Source organism: Mastigoproctus giganteus, chromosome 10 (genome assembly GCF_048544385.1).
Source record: "Mastigoproctus giganteus isolate SK-2022 chromosome 10, ASM4854438v1, whole genome shotgun sequence".
NCBI lineage: Eukaryota > Metazoa > Arthropoda > Arachnida > Uropygi > Thelyphonidae > Mastigoproctus > Mastigoproctus giganteus.
The window spans coordinates 176,937,066-176,955,125 of NC_143584.1; the positions used below are offsets into that span (position 1 = coordinate 176,937,066).

General features: G+C 37.0%; 1 protein-coding gene across 1 annotated transcript; it reads left to right on the forward strand.

The window, feature by feature from the left end:
• Positions 1–3,384: 3,384 nt before the first annotated feature.
• LOC150079556 (sodium-dependent multivitamin transporter-like) lies at positions 3,385–15,386 on the forward strand. The gene is made up of 7 exons (XM_090383109.1): positions 3,385–3,729; positions 7,107–7,261; positions 9,702–9,837; positions 11,501–11,705; positions 12,114–12,268; positions 13,413–13,651; positions 15,383–15,386. The coding sequence occupies exons 1-7, from the start codon at positions 3,385–3,387 to the stop codon at positions 15,384–15,386; spliced, it is 1,239 nt and encodes a 412-aa protein (XP_090239235.1).
• Positions 15,387–18,060: the final 2,674 nt, after the last annotated feature.

Consider the following 18,060-nt stretch of genomic DNA (forward strand, 5'->3'; position numbering starts at 1 on the left):
CAGAAACAAGGAAACTGTAGTGTTAAAAAAAAATGCAAAATCACATTTAGATGTTACGCTTTAATGCAGTGTCATTCAAAGTTGTATATCAATCAGATAAGACGTGGAAATTATTGGAATTACAATAGTTGGTTTGCATGCTGTAAGACATGGAGTTTAGTAAACATATCGTTTATATCTAGATAAAACTGTAGACGTACTTGGCATCATAAATGACAGAATATTGGTTTGATGGAGGTAAATGTGTTATTTATATAACTGGACATCACTTCTTATATTAAATCAATATTAGTATTAGATGGCCACATGATGCAAGTAAGCCTATGCTGCACCAGCCAAAAAATAAATAAAGAAATAAAATAAAATTAAATTAAAATAATAATAAATAAGAGAAAAGGAAATGGACAACATAAGCGTTTCCCTCCTCCCGTAATTATCTCTGAAGGCTATCTGACCATCTCTGAAGACTATCTAGGTCATTCTGAAGAAACTCTGCTTGGCGACGGTCATTAACTACTCTACCAATCTTTACATCATCTGCAAATTTAGACATCACGCCCTCTATCCCTTCATAAATGTCGTTTATGAAAATTAAAAACAACAGTGGTCCTAATACTGATCCTTGGGGAACCCCTCTTCTTACGTCAACTCAATCTGAGGCATCACCATTTATCACAACCCTCTGCCTCCTTCTCTGAAGCCATCCAGCTATCCATCTAAGGATTTACCCAGTGATTCCAGCCTGTTCCAGCTTATAAAGCAACCGCTCATGAGGGAATGAGTCAGATGCTTTGCTGAAATCCAAATAAACAATGTCGAAATTATTCCCGAAGTCCAGCTCATGAGTGACCCTCTCAAAATAGCTAATCAGATTTGTTAAACATGATTTTCCCTTTACGAGCCATACTGCGTATCCTTCAGAATTCCATTTCTATCTAAGTGATTCTGAATTCCAACTTTGATCATTGTCTCCATGATTTTCCCTGCTACTGAAGTTAGACTAACTGACAGGTAATTTCCCACTTCACTCTTAGAACCGCCCTTACGTATTGGAGACACATTTGTACTTTTCCAATCCAACGGAATCACTCCCGAGTCCAGTGATGCTCGTATAGTTAGCCTCAATGGTTGAATGCACTCACTTATTCTTGAAGGAAACATGAATTCTTGAAGGAAAAATCATTCATGAGAAAAACAAAGCATTAAAAATGCTTTACTAAATGAAAAGCTCGAGTTTTAGGAGATAAAAAGTCTTGAAGGAATTTTTACCTGAGCTTTTCTTCATATAATGCTTCGGAAGAGTTTGATATGGAAAAGAGCATCAAGGAGTCGTTCAGGATATCAGTGTATGACTCAGTAATGATGACCTTTAGAAATGTAACCATCATTTTGATTTTACACCAAGGACATGGCCCTACTTCATGGGGCCATGTCCTTGGTGTGAAATCTGCTAAATCATTTGAAAAATATCCACTGATTCCTGCTCCAAGAAGGATGGACGAGGCCACTGAAAACGATGGCTGGTGGACGTTGAGAAACGCGGGTTGACAACAAGAACCATGTGTCCACTGATTCATGCTGCTCTCCCCGGATGGGTTCCAAGTCCTGCACTCTCGTGGGTAGTACACTTGGTGTTATCCCCAACCTCCACATACCGGCTGGAAAAGATCTGAGTTCAAATCCCGTAAATGAAGGGAGAATATTTTATTGGCCTTTTTCAAAAAAGTGACTGAGTTAGTCGGTTTCATACGAGGATAGCTTGGTTTCCCCCTTCTGAAAACTCAAGGTTTTCACAAGCAGTTTAAAGACATAATATATACGGAATATATAATATATGATCTTAGTTGTTGATGTGCCTGAAACCCTACAACAACTATTACTACTACTGAAACTTCAAGTCCTGCTACTAATAAGAAAGAAATGGACAAGGGATTCTTTGGACAGGAAGAGACTCTCCCATTAATCGAAAATATTACGGTTGTGTTCGTACTACCAATCAATGAAAGCACTAGTACATATTTCCCTATTGGGTACCACAGTTGGTAGAATCGCCGTCCACCACCCACCGGGTGGAAAAGACCTGAGTTCGAGTGCCGTCAATGATGTGAAGAATTTTTATGGCTCTTTTTCGCAAGGTGACAGAGTTAGTCGGAATCAGGCGAGGATAGAATGGTTTTTCTTCAGGGCACTCGAGTTGTTCCTCCAGCAAACAGAAAATCGACATCAGAACACTCGCAATTCACAGACAGTATATACGGAGCAATATCGCCTTAGATGCTGATGCTCCTAAAACTACAACTACTACCAATATACGCTGAGTGATCACTGAATTATGACCACCTACCTAAAACTTCGTACGTCCTCCTTTTGTCCTCAGTATATCAGCTATCCAACGAGGCATTGATTCAACAAGATGTTGGAAGCGTTCGGGAGGTATGGCCAACCAAGCTGTGTGTAATGCGGTCAGCAATGCAGGTATGGAGGTGATTGTGTATCCAGACCTGGTTTGCCTTTCCATGGTGTCCCACAACTGCTCTATGGGATTGATATCGGTGGAGTTCGGAGGCCAGTCGATATGCTGGAAGTCAGTCCTGCACAACAAGTGCTTTTAAAAAAGTGGTCATAATTCAGTGATCACTCAGTGTATATATCATACGGATGCTATAATTTTTTCCACGATCATCTTCGTATTGGCTCATTAAACAAGAAATTTGGACATTAATAATATTGCATAATTTTTATAGGATGACACGTCTTCACGCAGTGTCATTCTGAGTCATGTGACACCGGAAGATTTCGAAATTTATTCGTTTAGGTGCTTCTGAGCATGTCAGGAGTTACATTCACAACAAAAAGAAGCATCATTTGCACGGTGAAAAAGGTTCTAGCTGATTTTTATTTAATAAATAACAGAATATCAGGTATGTTTCTCGGATAAAAATACATAATTTATTTAATTTGATATCAGAAAATGGTTAGTTTATAACTTGTTATGAAGCCCACTGTCCAATTTTATACAACCCCTATAAATGTCCCTTATACCTGTCCGAAGTTTCTCGCTGTCTCCTCATTTCATCGTTATTCTAGGGTACACCATCGTACCAAATTTTGTCCAAATTCATCGCAAGCAGCGCGAGTTACACCACTTGTTTTGTTAATTTTATCGAGGAGTGTACATCATGAATTATAACTGTGTTCTTATTATATTAATCGCAGCAGAATTGTAAAATACACCCTTTCTTTTTTTTTGCATTTGCGATAATAACTTACAAATTAACTTCATTTACAGAAAATAAAATACAATTTTGTTAAAACTCATTAAAAATAACTGTAGTGCATTAATTGTTCCAATTTACAAATTTGTCAACAGCCAAGGAACCCGTTATGTCCTCAAGTTACGTTCTAGGAGTTGTTGATTATGTTGTCATTGCATTCTCCTTGTTTGTACCTGTTGCTATCGGAATATACTACAGGATCCAAGATGGAAGTAAGAGAAGTATAACAGAAGAATATTTATTGGGAGACAAGAAGACTGGAATTCTTCCCATTGCTCTCTCTTTGATGGCCACTGCAACAGCGGGTATAAGCACCGTTGGATACCCATCAGAGGTTTATAGATTCGGCATTGATATCATTTTCTTAACAATATTCTATCGAGTGGGTTTTATATTAGCTGGGATTTTCATTTTTCCAGTCTACTTCGGAGTTTCCAAATTTACAATAAATGAGGTAATTATGTTCTTACCTGATATTAACTATTTAATTTTATTGTGGATATAAAAATCGTATTTAGGTATTTTTATGATTAATTACGATGAAAGTAAATTCTCATATTACCGTTAGCAGAGGCATATGATGCAAGAAAGCAAGCTTATACAGCATCAGCGAAAAAAACGTTCTCATTTCACCCATCCATTCTCTCCAAATGTTTGCTAGTTCTGCCTTGAATTTATTTAAGCTGCCGAACGAATTCTACAATGATAGATGGAAGTTTGTTCCAGCAATCAACCACCCGCTGGCTGAAGGAAAATTTCCGCATATCTGTTCTACAACTGTCTTTGCTCAGATTTGTAATCTGAGCAAGAGGAAGTATCTCTTCAGCACTGAGCCTGCTCAAACAAATCAAGGCTTTACCCACCTCAATCAGATCACCCCGCAGGTACCTAGTCTCCATACACTATAATTTGCAGAATTTAAACCTTTCTTCTTAAGCGCACCCCTTTGTTCCATTCATTAAACTTGTTGCCCTTCTCTGTACTCGTTCCAGCAGCTTTACATCCTTCTTAAAATGATGCCTTCGGACCTGTATGCAGTACTCAAGGTGTGGCCTGACCATTGCCTTATACAAGGAGATAATCACCTCCTTATCACTGCTAGCAAAATTCCTGTATATCATTGACAAGAAACCAACAGCTTCTCTTGCAGACTCTCTACACTGCTCAGAAAACTTCATATCACACTGCTCAATTACCCCAAGGTCCTTTTCACTCTCTACCACTCTGAGTGTAGTTCCACACAGTTGGTACGTTTCTCTTGGGTTATTTCTACCCATATTCAGTACGTTGCATTTGAGAATGTTAAACTTCAGTTGCCACATCTCAGACTATCTGCTGAACTTTTCTAGATCCTCTTGCAGTAGCATACTGTCATTAGTGTCATTAACAACACAGACAACCTTCATATAGTCTGAAAACTTCGGTACTAAGCCTGATATACCTTCATCAATATCAATGATAAATATACAAAACAATAGCTGGCCTAACACCGGACCCTGGGGTACTCCGCTAATAGCATTAGCCCACGAAGAGCAGCATCCATTGATTACCACCTTCTATCCATAACCATCCTTTTATCCATAGCAGCAATTTGCCCTTAATGCCATACTTCTCCAATTTGTGCAACAGTCTTCCATGTGCAATTGTATCAAAGGCTTTTCTAAGATCCAAATATATGATATTAAAATTATTCTTTGCATCCAGTTCCTTTGTAACCACATCATAGTATCCAATCAAATTGGTCAGACAAGACTTCACCTAAAAAAATCCCATGCTGTGTCCGAACTATAACTGAAGTCTTGTCTAGATGATACTGAATGCATCTTTAACCAGAGTCTCCATTATTTTCCCCGGAACAGAAGTTGAACTAATAGGTCTATGGTTATTCGTGTCTCCTTTTGATCCTCCTTTGTGGATTGGGGTCACATTTGCGCATGTCCAGTCCATGGGTACCTCTCCTGAGTCCAGGGAACTCTCATGAATATGGCTAAGGGTTTGCTTACTTCCTTTGCTGCCTCCTTTAATCTAACTGGATAGATTCCATCCACCCCCAGGTGCCTTTCTTATGTTTAATTTCATCAATTACTCCTCCAATTTTCTCTCAGTTATTACAAAAACTCCTAGCTCACTATCAGAGTTTAATAAACCTGTGGAACTCCTCTCCCTGAATAACTCCTCATGTCTGAATGTAGATGCAAAATACTCGTTTAGTCCGGCAGCTATCTGAGCAGGATCATCAACAGTTTCAATCAGGACCAATCAGATTCACCCCCTTCCTTTTAGAGCTTATATAAGTAAAGAAATCCTTGCTGTTTTTCTTAGCATCCTTTGCCAAAGATTTCTCGTAATCTGCCTTTGCCTGCCTAACCTCCTTTGTGACTTGATTACAGACTAGCTTGTATTTTCCATAGTCTTCTGTGTCACCTGATAATTTATATGCATCCCATGCATTTTGTCTCTGCCACGAGTCTCATTAGTTCATCTGAAATGCTTAAGATACATTCACAAACTGACCTAGAACACACTCAGTGTACAAACAAAGCGTAGAGTAAAAAATATAGAAAACATCATCAAACCAAGTATTTATTCTGAAGGAATAAATTTAAGCCCATCATTGGTTTTAACAAATTGTTATCTGTTATTAATGCCATCTTATTTCGTATAATCAATGACTTGCCATCATTTTAATCTAATGTGTATGTTTAGTATTTGCAGCAAAGATTTGGAAAATATTTAAGGACGTTCTGTTCATCTGTATATTTGATTCAGTCGGTAAGTTTATGGAAAATCTTTTTAACATTTGCTTATATACAAAGTATTCAACGTTCTCTAACTATTTTGAAATAATTTTGTTCTTCTTGTAATGTAAAAGATCTCATTTTCTATGCCAATCTAAGTGTTCCACATAGTTGACACGGATCCTTCATTTTTACAGAGTTTGCAGTCCTCTATCTTTTTGTACCTAATGTCTATCTGCTTAAATAGTGTCACACAGGTACCAGACTGGGTGTTTCTCTGTATCCTCGGAGTTGTTTGTACCTTTTATTCAACAACGGTAAGAATATTTGTTTCCTTCTTAACATTTCTCGTGATCTTAATTTTAAACATAAATTGTTTCTTAAATAAAAGCGTACTAATAGTATTGTAAAAGGAGTCCTGACCGTGTTCTCTTCACAGGACTGATTCCACTTATACACTACATGCACCAGGGGTCCAAATTCCTGCCAGTGAAACTGCCCCACGCAATCTGATTGCTCACTCCATGGACTCATCTGTGAAGAGAACACAGTGCATTCGTTGTCAGCCAAATTACGATGTTCAAATGCCTACCTTCTTCTGACCCTACGCCATTGGCACTCAACGGAAGCACATTGTAGATCTTTCACATGAATTCCATGTCTGTGCAGACTATTCCGAATGGCACTGGTTGACGCCATGTTCCTGTCTATTTCGAACCACAAGAGTAGCAGTGTTGCCTTCAAACATCGATTGCCAATACCCAATTTCTTCAATTCCTTGTGCATGGTACGGGTCGAAAGAAAGCATACTATTGCTAACGTTAATGATTGAAGGGGAACGAACCAATCTCTGTTGCAGTGTCTGGTGTATATTGTTCGATCAAATCATCAGTTCCTTTGTGTTTTAAGTTGGAATCATCTTTACCAAACAAATTCCGTGCTGGCCATGCTGAGAATAATTCCTCCCCATAAGACTTGTGGGATTCATTCTCCTCAAGCCTGGAGTTCATCCATAAGGGTTCTTTATCGAAATGAAATGTCATTATTACTGGAAAAAGGTTCTTACTAATGTATATTACAATTTTTGTTTCAGGGAGGGATGAAGGGAGTTGTGTGGGCTGACGTGTGGCAAGCTCTCCTGATGTTTCTTTCTGTTTTTCTGATAATGGGAAAAGGATCAGACGCAGTTGGAGGTTTTAGAAATGTAATTGATATCGCATCCAAAGGAGGCAGATTAATGTTTTCTGGGTGAGTGTAAAACCATCCTATAAGAGAATCATTAAGAATTCTACATAAATTTGAAAACTGAAAGTTGAAATTTTAATTAATTGATATTTTCTAAATTGCATTTAAAACTGAATAAATTTAGTTCTTTCCTCGTATTCTAAAAACTACCATGAACGTTTATCCACACAAATGTTATACAACAAAGAGAAAAACCTGGTGCTTCGATGAGTCCTCAATCCTACAAGATCTCAGTTTCGAGGCGGTAGAACCTACATTTCGCTAACAAAACACACAAAACCATGAAAAACTAACCCAGAAAAATGGTGAGACAAACATTCCCTCCGTTCTTTTAAATGGAAAACTAAAAAAATCAAGTTTAATCAGCATCAGCCACAAAAAAACAAGTCAAGTTCTTCTTTGAATTCCTTCAGACGGCATAATTCCACAAAAAAAGATTGAGGTTCGTTTCAACAATCAACCACCAACTGGATGAAGACAAACATCTATCATGCAAACAAATCCATCCTCAATTTCAATAATTTATGCTCCCCCTCATGTGTGCTCTGAGCAAAAGGAAGAATGCCATCATTAAGCTTTCTTAATCCTTAAATGATGATAAAATTGAAATGATTATATCATTATCCCCTAATAGATTCATAGTCTATCCAACGAACCATGAAAGGAAGGTGTCCAGATCATTTCTGGAGAGTAGTGTAGCGAGATATTGCAATATAATACTAAATTGTTAACCATGAACTTTCAAAAAATGTTCTTATGTCGATGAAATCCAGAATATATTCCTATAAGATGAAAGTACTCAGATAATAAAACTTTGTTCTCTAAATAATTTAGTTTTAATTGTGAAATGCCAAAGAAATATCGCTTCATAATCATCTATCTTCCAGATTCGAGTTTGATATGACAAAAAGATATGGCTTTTGGAATTTACTGATCTGTTCTACAGTATTTGGGGTTGCGACGAAAGGAACAACCCAACTAACAGCACAAAGACTTTTAGCAGCTAAGTCCTATTCCCATGCTAAATGGTAAGAATAAAAATATCTTAGTAATCATCAATATAATTAATTATTAATGAAACGAATGCAAAATGCGTGATAGTATACAGGGTTTTTAAGGTAATTCGATGTATTGTGAATAACATACGATTTTTACAAATATACGATGATTTTAAACAGGAATTATTAGGGACTTGCAAGAACACGAATGTTCTGGGGCAATACTCGGATTATAATTAACGTCTTTCCCAAAACAGATGTAAAGGGCTTCGATTCGAATCGCGTCAATCTTGCAAGAAATTTGTATGGACCTTTTCGACAATGTGGCCGAGTTAGACCTAGACGAAATGTTGCATGGATTTATGCCCTCATGAGTAGCACCATGGTAGAATCGCTGTCCTTCCCACACCGTATGGAAAAGACCTGAGTTCAATTCAAGTCGATGACGTGAGAATTTTTCTGAGCCTTTTTACAGCGTGGCCAAGTTAGTCGGTTTCAGGCGATCGTTGTATGGACAAAAATACCGAATTTCCGGTATTTTTGTCCAGAAAACAGACAGTATACACGGAGCAATATGGTCTTAGTCGCCGATGCTCCGAAAACTCTACAACAACAATATGGTTTTATCTCCCGGACTCGTAAGTTTTTCATCCAGAAACAGGCAAACGGACAAAGAATACACGCTGTTCCAGACATTATACTTGTGCCTCATGGCCTTTCATGGCTTTGGCAGCGTACACTTGTCAGACCATACACAAAAACATGAAGTTTCGTTTGTGAAAAGTAAACCATAGCAGAAGGAATGAGGACCAAAGTAGTAACTTTTGCTGTGTTTGATTATCCTCAGGTGTTTTGGTTGTTGAAAGTTTTCCGTAGTAGCAGTAGTAGCGTTTTAAGAACTGTAAATTGCGTGTTCTGTGGTCGATTTGCTGTTTGCTGGACGAAATACCCCAATTTTCTGGAGGAAAAACTATGTTCCCCTCGCCTGAGACCGATTAGCTTAGCCACGTTGTGAAAAAGAACCATAAAAATTCCTCGCATTATTGATGAGATTCGAACTGATATCTTTTACACCCACTGTGAATGGTGATTGTACCAACTGTGCTAACCACTAATGCTCGTGTATTTTCTGGGTTTTAAAATTTGTATTGGCTCATTTTTTCTTTTTGGTATTTTTCAACAACGTTTTGCAGTTTGGATTAAATATGCTTTCTTGTCCTCCAGCAATTTCTTTTTCTTTTTGTAATAAACCTTCATGCTTCTGGAATTAATTTGAGATATACTTTTCTTCTAGAGTGAGTCGTCAGTTGTTCTCTTTTCCAGTTTCCCTGAAATTTCCTGTAAGAGAATAAAATTTCTGTTTTAAAGCTAAAAAATTAAGACAACATTCCAAGGATAATTTGAACTTTGAAAAATTAAATAAAATGTTTATATTTACTTTCTAGGGCCTTCGTTATTGCAGTAGTCCTACACATATGTTTTGTTCTCGTCTGTTGTGCTGTTGGTCTTGTGATCTACGCTAACTTTTATGGATGTGACCCGATTCAAGATGCCCAAACATTTGTGTCCAGAGCAGATCAAGTAAGCGCACTGGTTTAGAAAGCTTAAGCTGCAGTTTGTAACGTACACAGCATTTTTACACATTTTCAAAATATGAAATGATTGGATCATTCCATATTTTGGGAAGGGGAAGGGAACCAAGCCTCGTTAATTGGTATTAGACATGATATTGCCAAGGGGAATGCGTGTTCGATGTAAGGAGTGTGAGTTTTGATATCCTTTTGTAAGAATATTAGAGGACAACTCAGCGTTCTTATGGGCCTCGCCTCAAACATGATATTGCCAATGGGATATCTTTGTATGTGTTTGATATAACGAGTGTGAGGCTACTAGATGCCATCTCAATGTTGTTGTTGTGGGCATTTATGAAAGCTTGAAGAATAGAGTGGATGCCCTCGAAGGATTTAAATTGGAGGCCCATCAAAATCGCAGTTGCCCAAATGAACGCCAGAGTTTTCGCTTGACGATCACCTTGGAACAAGTAAATACATCACCTGTGCCAGGGTAGCTAAGAGTTAGAACAGGTACCTGTATACTTGCATGTTTGGAATATAGTAAATATATTTGATTAATTTGAAGATCAAGACATCAAAGGCGGAAATTGTAGGGATATCAGAGTCGTGGTGTCACTTAAATATATGGGATGAAAATTTTACATGTGGGGAGTACAATGTGTACAGAAAGGATAGACAGAATGGGATGGTGGAGGTGTTATGCTCTTAGTTGAGACCACATAAAATCTCAGCTATGCATCCATTCAACATGGGTAACCAGTGGATTTAGGAGTTGTTATAGGCCTAATGAATCTGATGAGTACAGAAATAGAGTGGAGCAGTAAATCAGAATGTCTTATACAGGGGGATTTTAACTTTCCAGATATTAACTGGAACTTGTGGGTTGGTCGCTCACAGATGGTCAGACCATATCTTGAGTACTACATATGTCTGGAGGCCTTGTTTTAGCAAGGATGTAGAGCTGCTGTAGTGAAGGGCAACGAGATTGATGAGGGGAACAGTGGAAGTGCACTTACCAAGAAAGGCTTCACTTCTACGGCTTCAAGACTAGTGGGAATAAATTGAAATTGAAGAATTATGGTTACAGAATAGATCTGTGAAAGTTTGCCTAAGTTTGCTTATATTAATATTGTAATACTTTAATAGGATGAAATTGCTTTTTAATATCTGCATATAGAGTGTAGTAATTTAAAAAGAATGTTTAATATTCCGCACTGAAATTGACCAACCTAGATAGAGTTTGAATATTTAACAAGTTCCTTATACTTTATTTACTTTTCCTTATACAACTTTTCCTGGATGTTATTTTTCAACCAACCAATATTTTTTCTCCAGGAAACCTCGATTTGTCGATCAGCAAACAAAAATCGGCCACAGAACACAAGAAATGTACAGACACTATATACGGAACAATACGGCCTCAGTTGCCAATGCTCCTAAAAACCAATAGCAACAACAACAGCATACACAACTTAAACTCTCTTTTTCACACCCTACTTTTCACATATGCGTCTACAAAAACAAAACTAGCATTAGTATATGAAACAAATGCGATAAGAGAGAGCTTTTTGTAAACTTGTTCTGTGTGGAACAATTTCAGTGTTGCGAAGAGCATTGCTGTGCAATAATCTCTTGTTGTTAGTTAATGCTTCGTTTAATTTTCTTTGCAGCTCCTTCCTTATTTTGCTACGGTGTTATTCTTCAACCTTCCTGGCCTGTCAGGTTTATGTATCAGTGGGATCATCAGCGCATCACTGAGCACAGTTTCTTCTGAAATTAACTCTTTGACCACGGTCACAATGATGGATATAATAACTCCTAACTCCTGCTTTCAGGGTATTTTGCGGTACAAGATTGTCTTCGTCAGATTTCTTGGTAAAGACCTACTAATATTTATTTTCCATGGTACTAGCATAAGCTTGAAACAGTACTTAATTATTTGCCCTCGTGGATAGCACAGTTGTGTCTCAAACCAACTAATAATAGAAGCAAAAACAAGAAATATTTTGCTTATAGCAGAAAAAGTAGAAGATATATTTCATTATATTGATAACCCCGATGTAGGGCAATTAATTCCCTAAGTGAGATTGAATTTTCGATTAGTTCGATCCTCATGAATTTGAGAGTTTAAAATCTATTGTTTTCAGAGAAGATTTAAAACAAACGCTGTCTAAATTTCAATAATCCATACAGTGAATGACACTTTGTTATTACACTTGATAAAAACGTTTGAATGAAATTTGATCTGAATTAAAATAAATGTTGTTTTTCCATATCTTTCAGCATCTTTTTATGGACTTCTGTGTATCGCGCTTGCATTTCTGATTGGATTATTCGATGGCATCCTGCAAGCTGTTAATGTTCTTGGTGGGTTGACAAGTGGACCAATATTGGGTGTGTTCATTTTAGGGATTTTTACTATCAGAACAAGCCAAAAGGTAATTATGGACTTATTTTAAATATAGAAAATAAATATAGTTCATAAAGCTAAGAATTTCTCTAACAGTACACGGTTTAGAAAATTAAAAACAAAATCAGCATTTTTTATATTTTATACCAGTTAAAGTTGGACATGAAACGCCTGGACATTCATGACAGATAGATGTAAAAGAACTGTACAAGGCAAGGAGTTGGATCTGTCCATAGGACACGTAAGAGTCATTCATCATAAAGCGATCATGTCCATTTGGCAAACAACTGAAAGATTCAGATATTCAAATTCAACTGCTGAAAAATTATGCCACTGTAAGGAAGAAGGCAATGAGACAGTTCATCCCAAATGAGGCAGACGGCTATAAATGAACCCCAGAACACATCGACAGCTAAAATGCTTGGTGAGAGGAAATTGCAAAGGCATTCTGATTGGGATGAATCCTGGAACGTTTAAAGAACTGGGTAACGTGGAGGACTAACGTCTATCAGAAAAGAGAGTTAATGGAATGGAATACTATGATCTCCTCTACATGTGGAGTTCAGTTTTAGGATGGTAAACCTATGAAAGCCAAGCATATCTTGTTTCAACCTCAACTACCAAGTTTTTTGACAAATTAATTTTGAATCATTCTTGTAATCATATTTTATCGGTCTTTGTTTTGTTTATATAAATTTTTCTAAGGACATTAGTCTTACTGCAGGATTACCGAAAAAAGCAACTTAAATATTGGAGAGGATAATTTATTTTCAGGCGTGGTAAATGATACCAGGAATATTTTTAAAAATAATTATTATCTTTCTTTTTCTATAATCTTGTAGACATTGCTTTATTATTATTTTAATGGTATTGGTCAGTCAGACTCATATTCAGTAAGGTTTCCTGATGCAGAAGTTGTACTCATCGACAGATTTCAATGTTGCATTGTTTTCAAAACGAAGAGCAATTCACGAGGAAACCCATTTACTCCTGAGATCGGCCAACTACGGTTTCATTTGAAGAGGACTGGAATTGGCGAAATCGAATCCAGACCTCTTCAGACGAGTGAAAACACAATGTATTCTATCTACCAAGTTTTCACAACAGATATAACCTTATTGGCAATGACGTATATTACAATGATACGTTTCATTCTGTTTCTGATATTACAGGGTGCAATTGTGGGAATGATAACAGGACTTTTAGTAGCAGTCTGGTTGGGATTCGGAATTATGTCGGTGAAACGGAAGTCTCCATATGCTTTACCATTGTCTGTGGAAATGTGCAATCACACAGTAGTCCCAAATAACGTAACAGTGCCAAATATTCTGCTAGTAAACATGAACAGTACTTGGGAAAGTTCAGAACAGATATCCACCAACTTTACAAATATGATGGAAGAACAAGAAAAGTAAGTAAGAATATACATGGTATTCATTGTAATTTGTTACTATAACTGTTTACTGTTAATTAAGAACGATTACGACTATTATGTGACATCTTTGATATATTTGTTTCGTAAGAATTCCTCTCCGTTTTCCCTCGTGGGTAGCACAGTTAATAGAATCGCCTTCCTCACCACACTGGGTGGAAAAGACTTGAGTTCGTGCCTCATCGATGACGTGAGGAATTCTTATTGGTATTTATCACAACTTGGCTGAGTTAGTCGGTCTCAGGCGAAGATAACATGGTTTTTTTCTCTCTCCAAAACGCTGGTATTTTGTCCATCAAACAGAAAAGTTTTGTTATATTGTATCATTATTATTATCATTTTGTTAACCAAAATATGAAAACCAACCGCAATTTATAGTACCCTTGTATTATGGACAGGTTTGATGCTAAGAAGACAAAAGACATCCATGGAAGTCGTACTGGAATTTCTGTAGCAGTCGTCCTGTTTATCTTAAACAAATATCAGTTATTAATTAGTTTAATAAGTGGTATTTTGTCATATAAGAAACATTTTTACATCTAAATTTTACATCAAGTTTTTTCCATTCACCACCACCCTGAGTGCAGTACCACACAGTTGGTACGCTACTCTGGGGGTAAAAAAGGGGGTACTGGTACCTATATGCACTGTTTTGCATTTGCCAACGTTAAACTTCATTTTCCACCTCTCAGCTCATCTGACCAACTTTTCTAGATCTTGTTGCAGAAGGGTACTGTCATTGCTAGCATTAACAACACTGTAAACTTTCCAATCGTCTGTAAACTTGGGCATTAAGCCAGATATAACTTCATCAATATCATTGATAAATACAGAAAGGAACAATGGGCCCAACATCGAAAACTGGGGGATTCTACTAATAACATTAGTCCACGAAGAGCACTGTACATTGATTTCCAGTCTCTGTCTTTTCCCAATCAGCCATCCCTTTATCCATAGACGCAACTTGCCCTTAATGCCATACTGCTCCAATTTTTACAGCAGTCTTTTATCTGAAAGATTATCAAAAGCTTTTCTGAAACCCAACTATACGATATCAAAATTATTTTTTGCATCCAGTTTCTTTGTGTACCCAGTCAAATTGGTCATACAAGACTTGCGCTTAACAAATCCATGTTTTGTATTTATAATAAGGGCAGTCTTGTATAGATGATTCTACAATGCTTCTTTAACCAGTGTCTCCATTATTTTCCCCGGAACAGAAGTTAAACTAACAGATCTGTAATTACTCATGTCCCCGTTTGATCTTCTTTTGTGAATCGGCGTAACCTTTGCGCATCTCCTGTCCATGAATACTTCCCCTGAATCCATAGATGTTGTTATAATAATGGCCAAGGGTTTGCTTCTTACTTTGCTACCTCCTTTAATATGACTAGATAGATCGCATCCACCCCAGGTGCCTTTATTATGTTTACCTTCAATAATTTCGACTGACATAATTTCGAATCCCAACCGTGTCTGGTCAGAACTGCAGACATTTTCAAATTCGATCCTAATTCGTGACTTTTTCAACATTGCCCTGTACTTGTTAAGTAAATCTGCAGATCTCATACTCTTAATGTCATTAGGGCACACGTGTACAACAGCATCACCTTTCGTCCCTTAAAATTGATATCTGCTCCACAACGTCCTTAACTTTTGCCCCTGCAGACATATATTGGTCCTATTCCATTTTTTTCCATATTATTTCAGGTAATAGCATATTAATTCAAATTTTTCTTCACAAATTATTAAATATAATGAAAATAAATGTATATTTTTGTATTGAGAAGAATACATGAATTTAAGAGATTTTTTAATTTATTTTAGTTATATTTTCCCGCTGTACAAAATATCCTTTGTGTGGGTCACTACTTTTGGATGGCTAACAACGATGGCTGTTGGATACATTGCGAGTCTTTTAACAGGTAAATTCCTCACCTATTTCCTTGAATTAATGTTTCCTCTTATTGTATAATTAGGTCCTCGAGCACTTTATAACAGAAAGCAGATATGTCGGCGTATGAACCGTATATTGCTTCTGAAAGATCAAACCATTACCATTTACTATTTTTAACCTTCAAATTTCAGTAAGCCTGCTGTCATGTAATTAAAATACCTTCTTCTTCTTTGGATTTATTCCGTAATTCCAATGGTTCTCCTCAACCTAACATCGAAAAGTCATTCCTTTATTCTTTTTTTTCCATTTTCTTCTATCTTCCCAATTTCCGTCCACGAGCCCTCTTCTATTCATGACTGCTCTCACACCAACAAAGAGAGGAAGACCAAGAAGGACGTGGATAGCCACGCCCTTCTTGGTCTTCCTCTCTTTTACTTTCTCCATGGTATCCATTTCATGGCTCCTCTGGTCAATCTGTCGTCGTCGATTGTACAGGTACTTATTTTGACCAAGGGCCATTGAATTGCGCTTCTGTGGTCATGGTCTTAGAACAACTTCCAGGTATATCTTAAACAAAGTAAGTGACAAACAGCATCCTTGAAGTAGTCCTTTGGAAGTCTTAAATGTTCTTGATATTTTCGAACCAATTTTTATATAGCATGTATTGTTCTTGTGGATTCTTCTAATTATATCAATTAATGGCTGGCTTATTGACATTAATTCCATAGCCTTCCACAGAAGATTTCTTGGCACATTATCGTACGCTTTCTCTAAGTCTATCAACAGCTTACCTACATCTTGGTTTGTAGTCTGACATTTTTCCAGAATTTGCTAAGAGTGAATATATGGTCTATGCATGAGCGTCCTGTCGAAAAGCCACATTGTTCCTCAGAAATTGCAACCTCTTGTTCCAGTTTTGATTTTATCACTTTTCCAAATAGTTTAGCGACAGAACTCATAACATAAATTCCTCTATAGTTGGAGCAACTTCTTCTGTCACCTTTCTTCAAAATTGATGTTTTGTATCCGATTGTCATCTCATCTGGTATTTCTTCTCCATCACATAATTTGTTGAACAGTTGAGTTAGTAGATTTATAACTTTTAGACCTACATATTTAAGCAGCTCCATGTTAATTCCCTCTGGGCCTGGTGCTTTTCCATTTTTTGCCATTTTTATTTCCAGTTCCACTTCCTTAATTTGGATGTTCAATCCTCTTTTCATGATAACTATCTCTGTTTCGGTTTCTCCAAATTCCTCTTTTCCTTCATTCAATAGCAGTTTATAATAATTAACCCATTCCTCCTGATCTATCATTTCCAGTCTAGCTTATTGCTTATGATGTTTCCTTAAACACTTCAATACTCTCCACGCCTCTGCAGCTCTTGTACATCCCAGTCTGCTGTTCAACTCGGCACATGCTCTATCCCAGGACTCGCTCTTTGCCTTGATGACTTCCGGTTTCTTTTCCTTATTTTTGTCTTTATATATTTTTCTATGAACTTCACTTTTTGAGCTCAGCCATCTTTGGTATGCTTCCTTTTTCTTCTTTAGTAATTCCTTAATTCCCATGTTCAAACAATCATTTTGATTCATCTTTTGAGATTTTCCTATTGCCTCTCCAGAAATTTTCTTCACTGCTAGTTCTTGGTCTAATCTTCGTTGATACAAACCCCTAGTGTTCTCATCTTTTAGTGAGTCCACATTGAATCTTTCAGTGTCAAGTTGTTCATTTCTCTCACATTCTTTCTTCCTTTTTGGTACATCCATGGGAACGACAACACAGCCTTCACCAAAAAGTGATCAGAACCACAGTTTGCTTCTCTCTGGGCCCTAACACAGATTGGGAAATTATGAATCCAATTTATATTTTCCCAATTCCAATAAAATTTCATCTTGTTTTGTATTAATTCCTTGTACAATCCAGCAGCCAAAATTCATAATTCTTTTCAGTTTGCCAGTTCGATTCCTATTTGTCCATCCGATTTTTTCTCTGTTAGGTCTATTAGCACTGAAAGAATGTTTTATGATGAATGGCGAGCTGGCCCATTGCACCATCCCCCAACCTGGAGAACCAGGGTATCTTTTTACGAATGGTCTCTAGCTACAAACCTTTCTGGTTTCGGAGGCCCTACCAGCAGCAAGCTACCACCATCATAGTTCTGTACATCATTGAGACACGCAAGCACCACTACCACACAAGTTAAAGATACCATCTGTGGGGATATTAAAATATATAAACATACCGAAATATCGTTATCAGTATGTACAAATATTGTTGATTTTTATGATGAATTTATAAACTAAAAATTAACAAATAAACTGAGAATCATGTTTCTCAATTAGGTTCCAATAAAGAGGTTAAACCGGAGCTCTTAAGTCCCTTAATAAGAAAGTATGAAATAGTTCCATATGCAAAAGAAATGTAAGAATCATCTCATTATATTTCAGTGTATAAAAATAATGAATTTGTGTAAAAATTTATTGAGGTT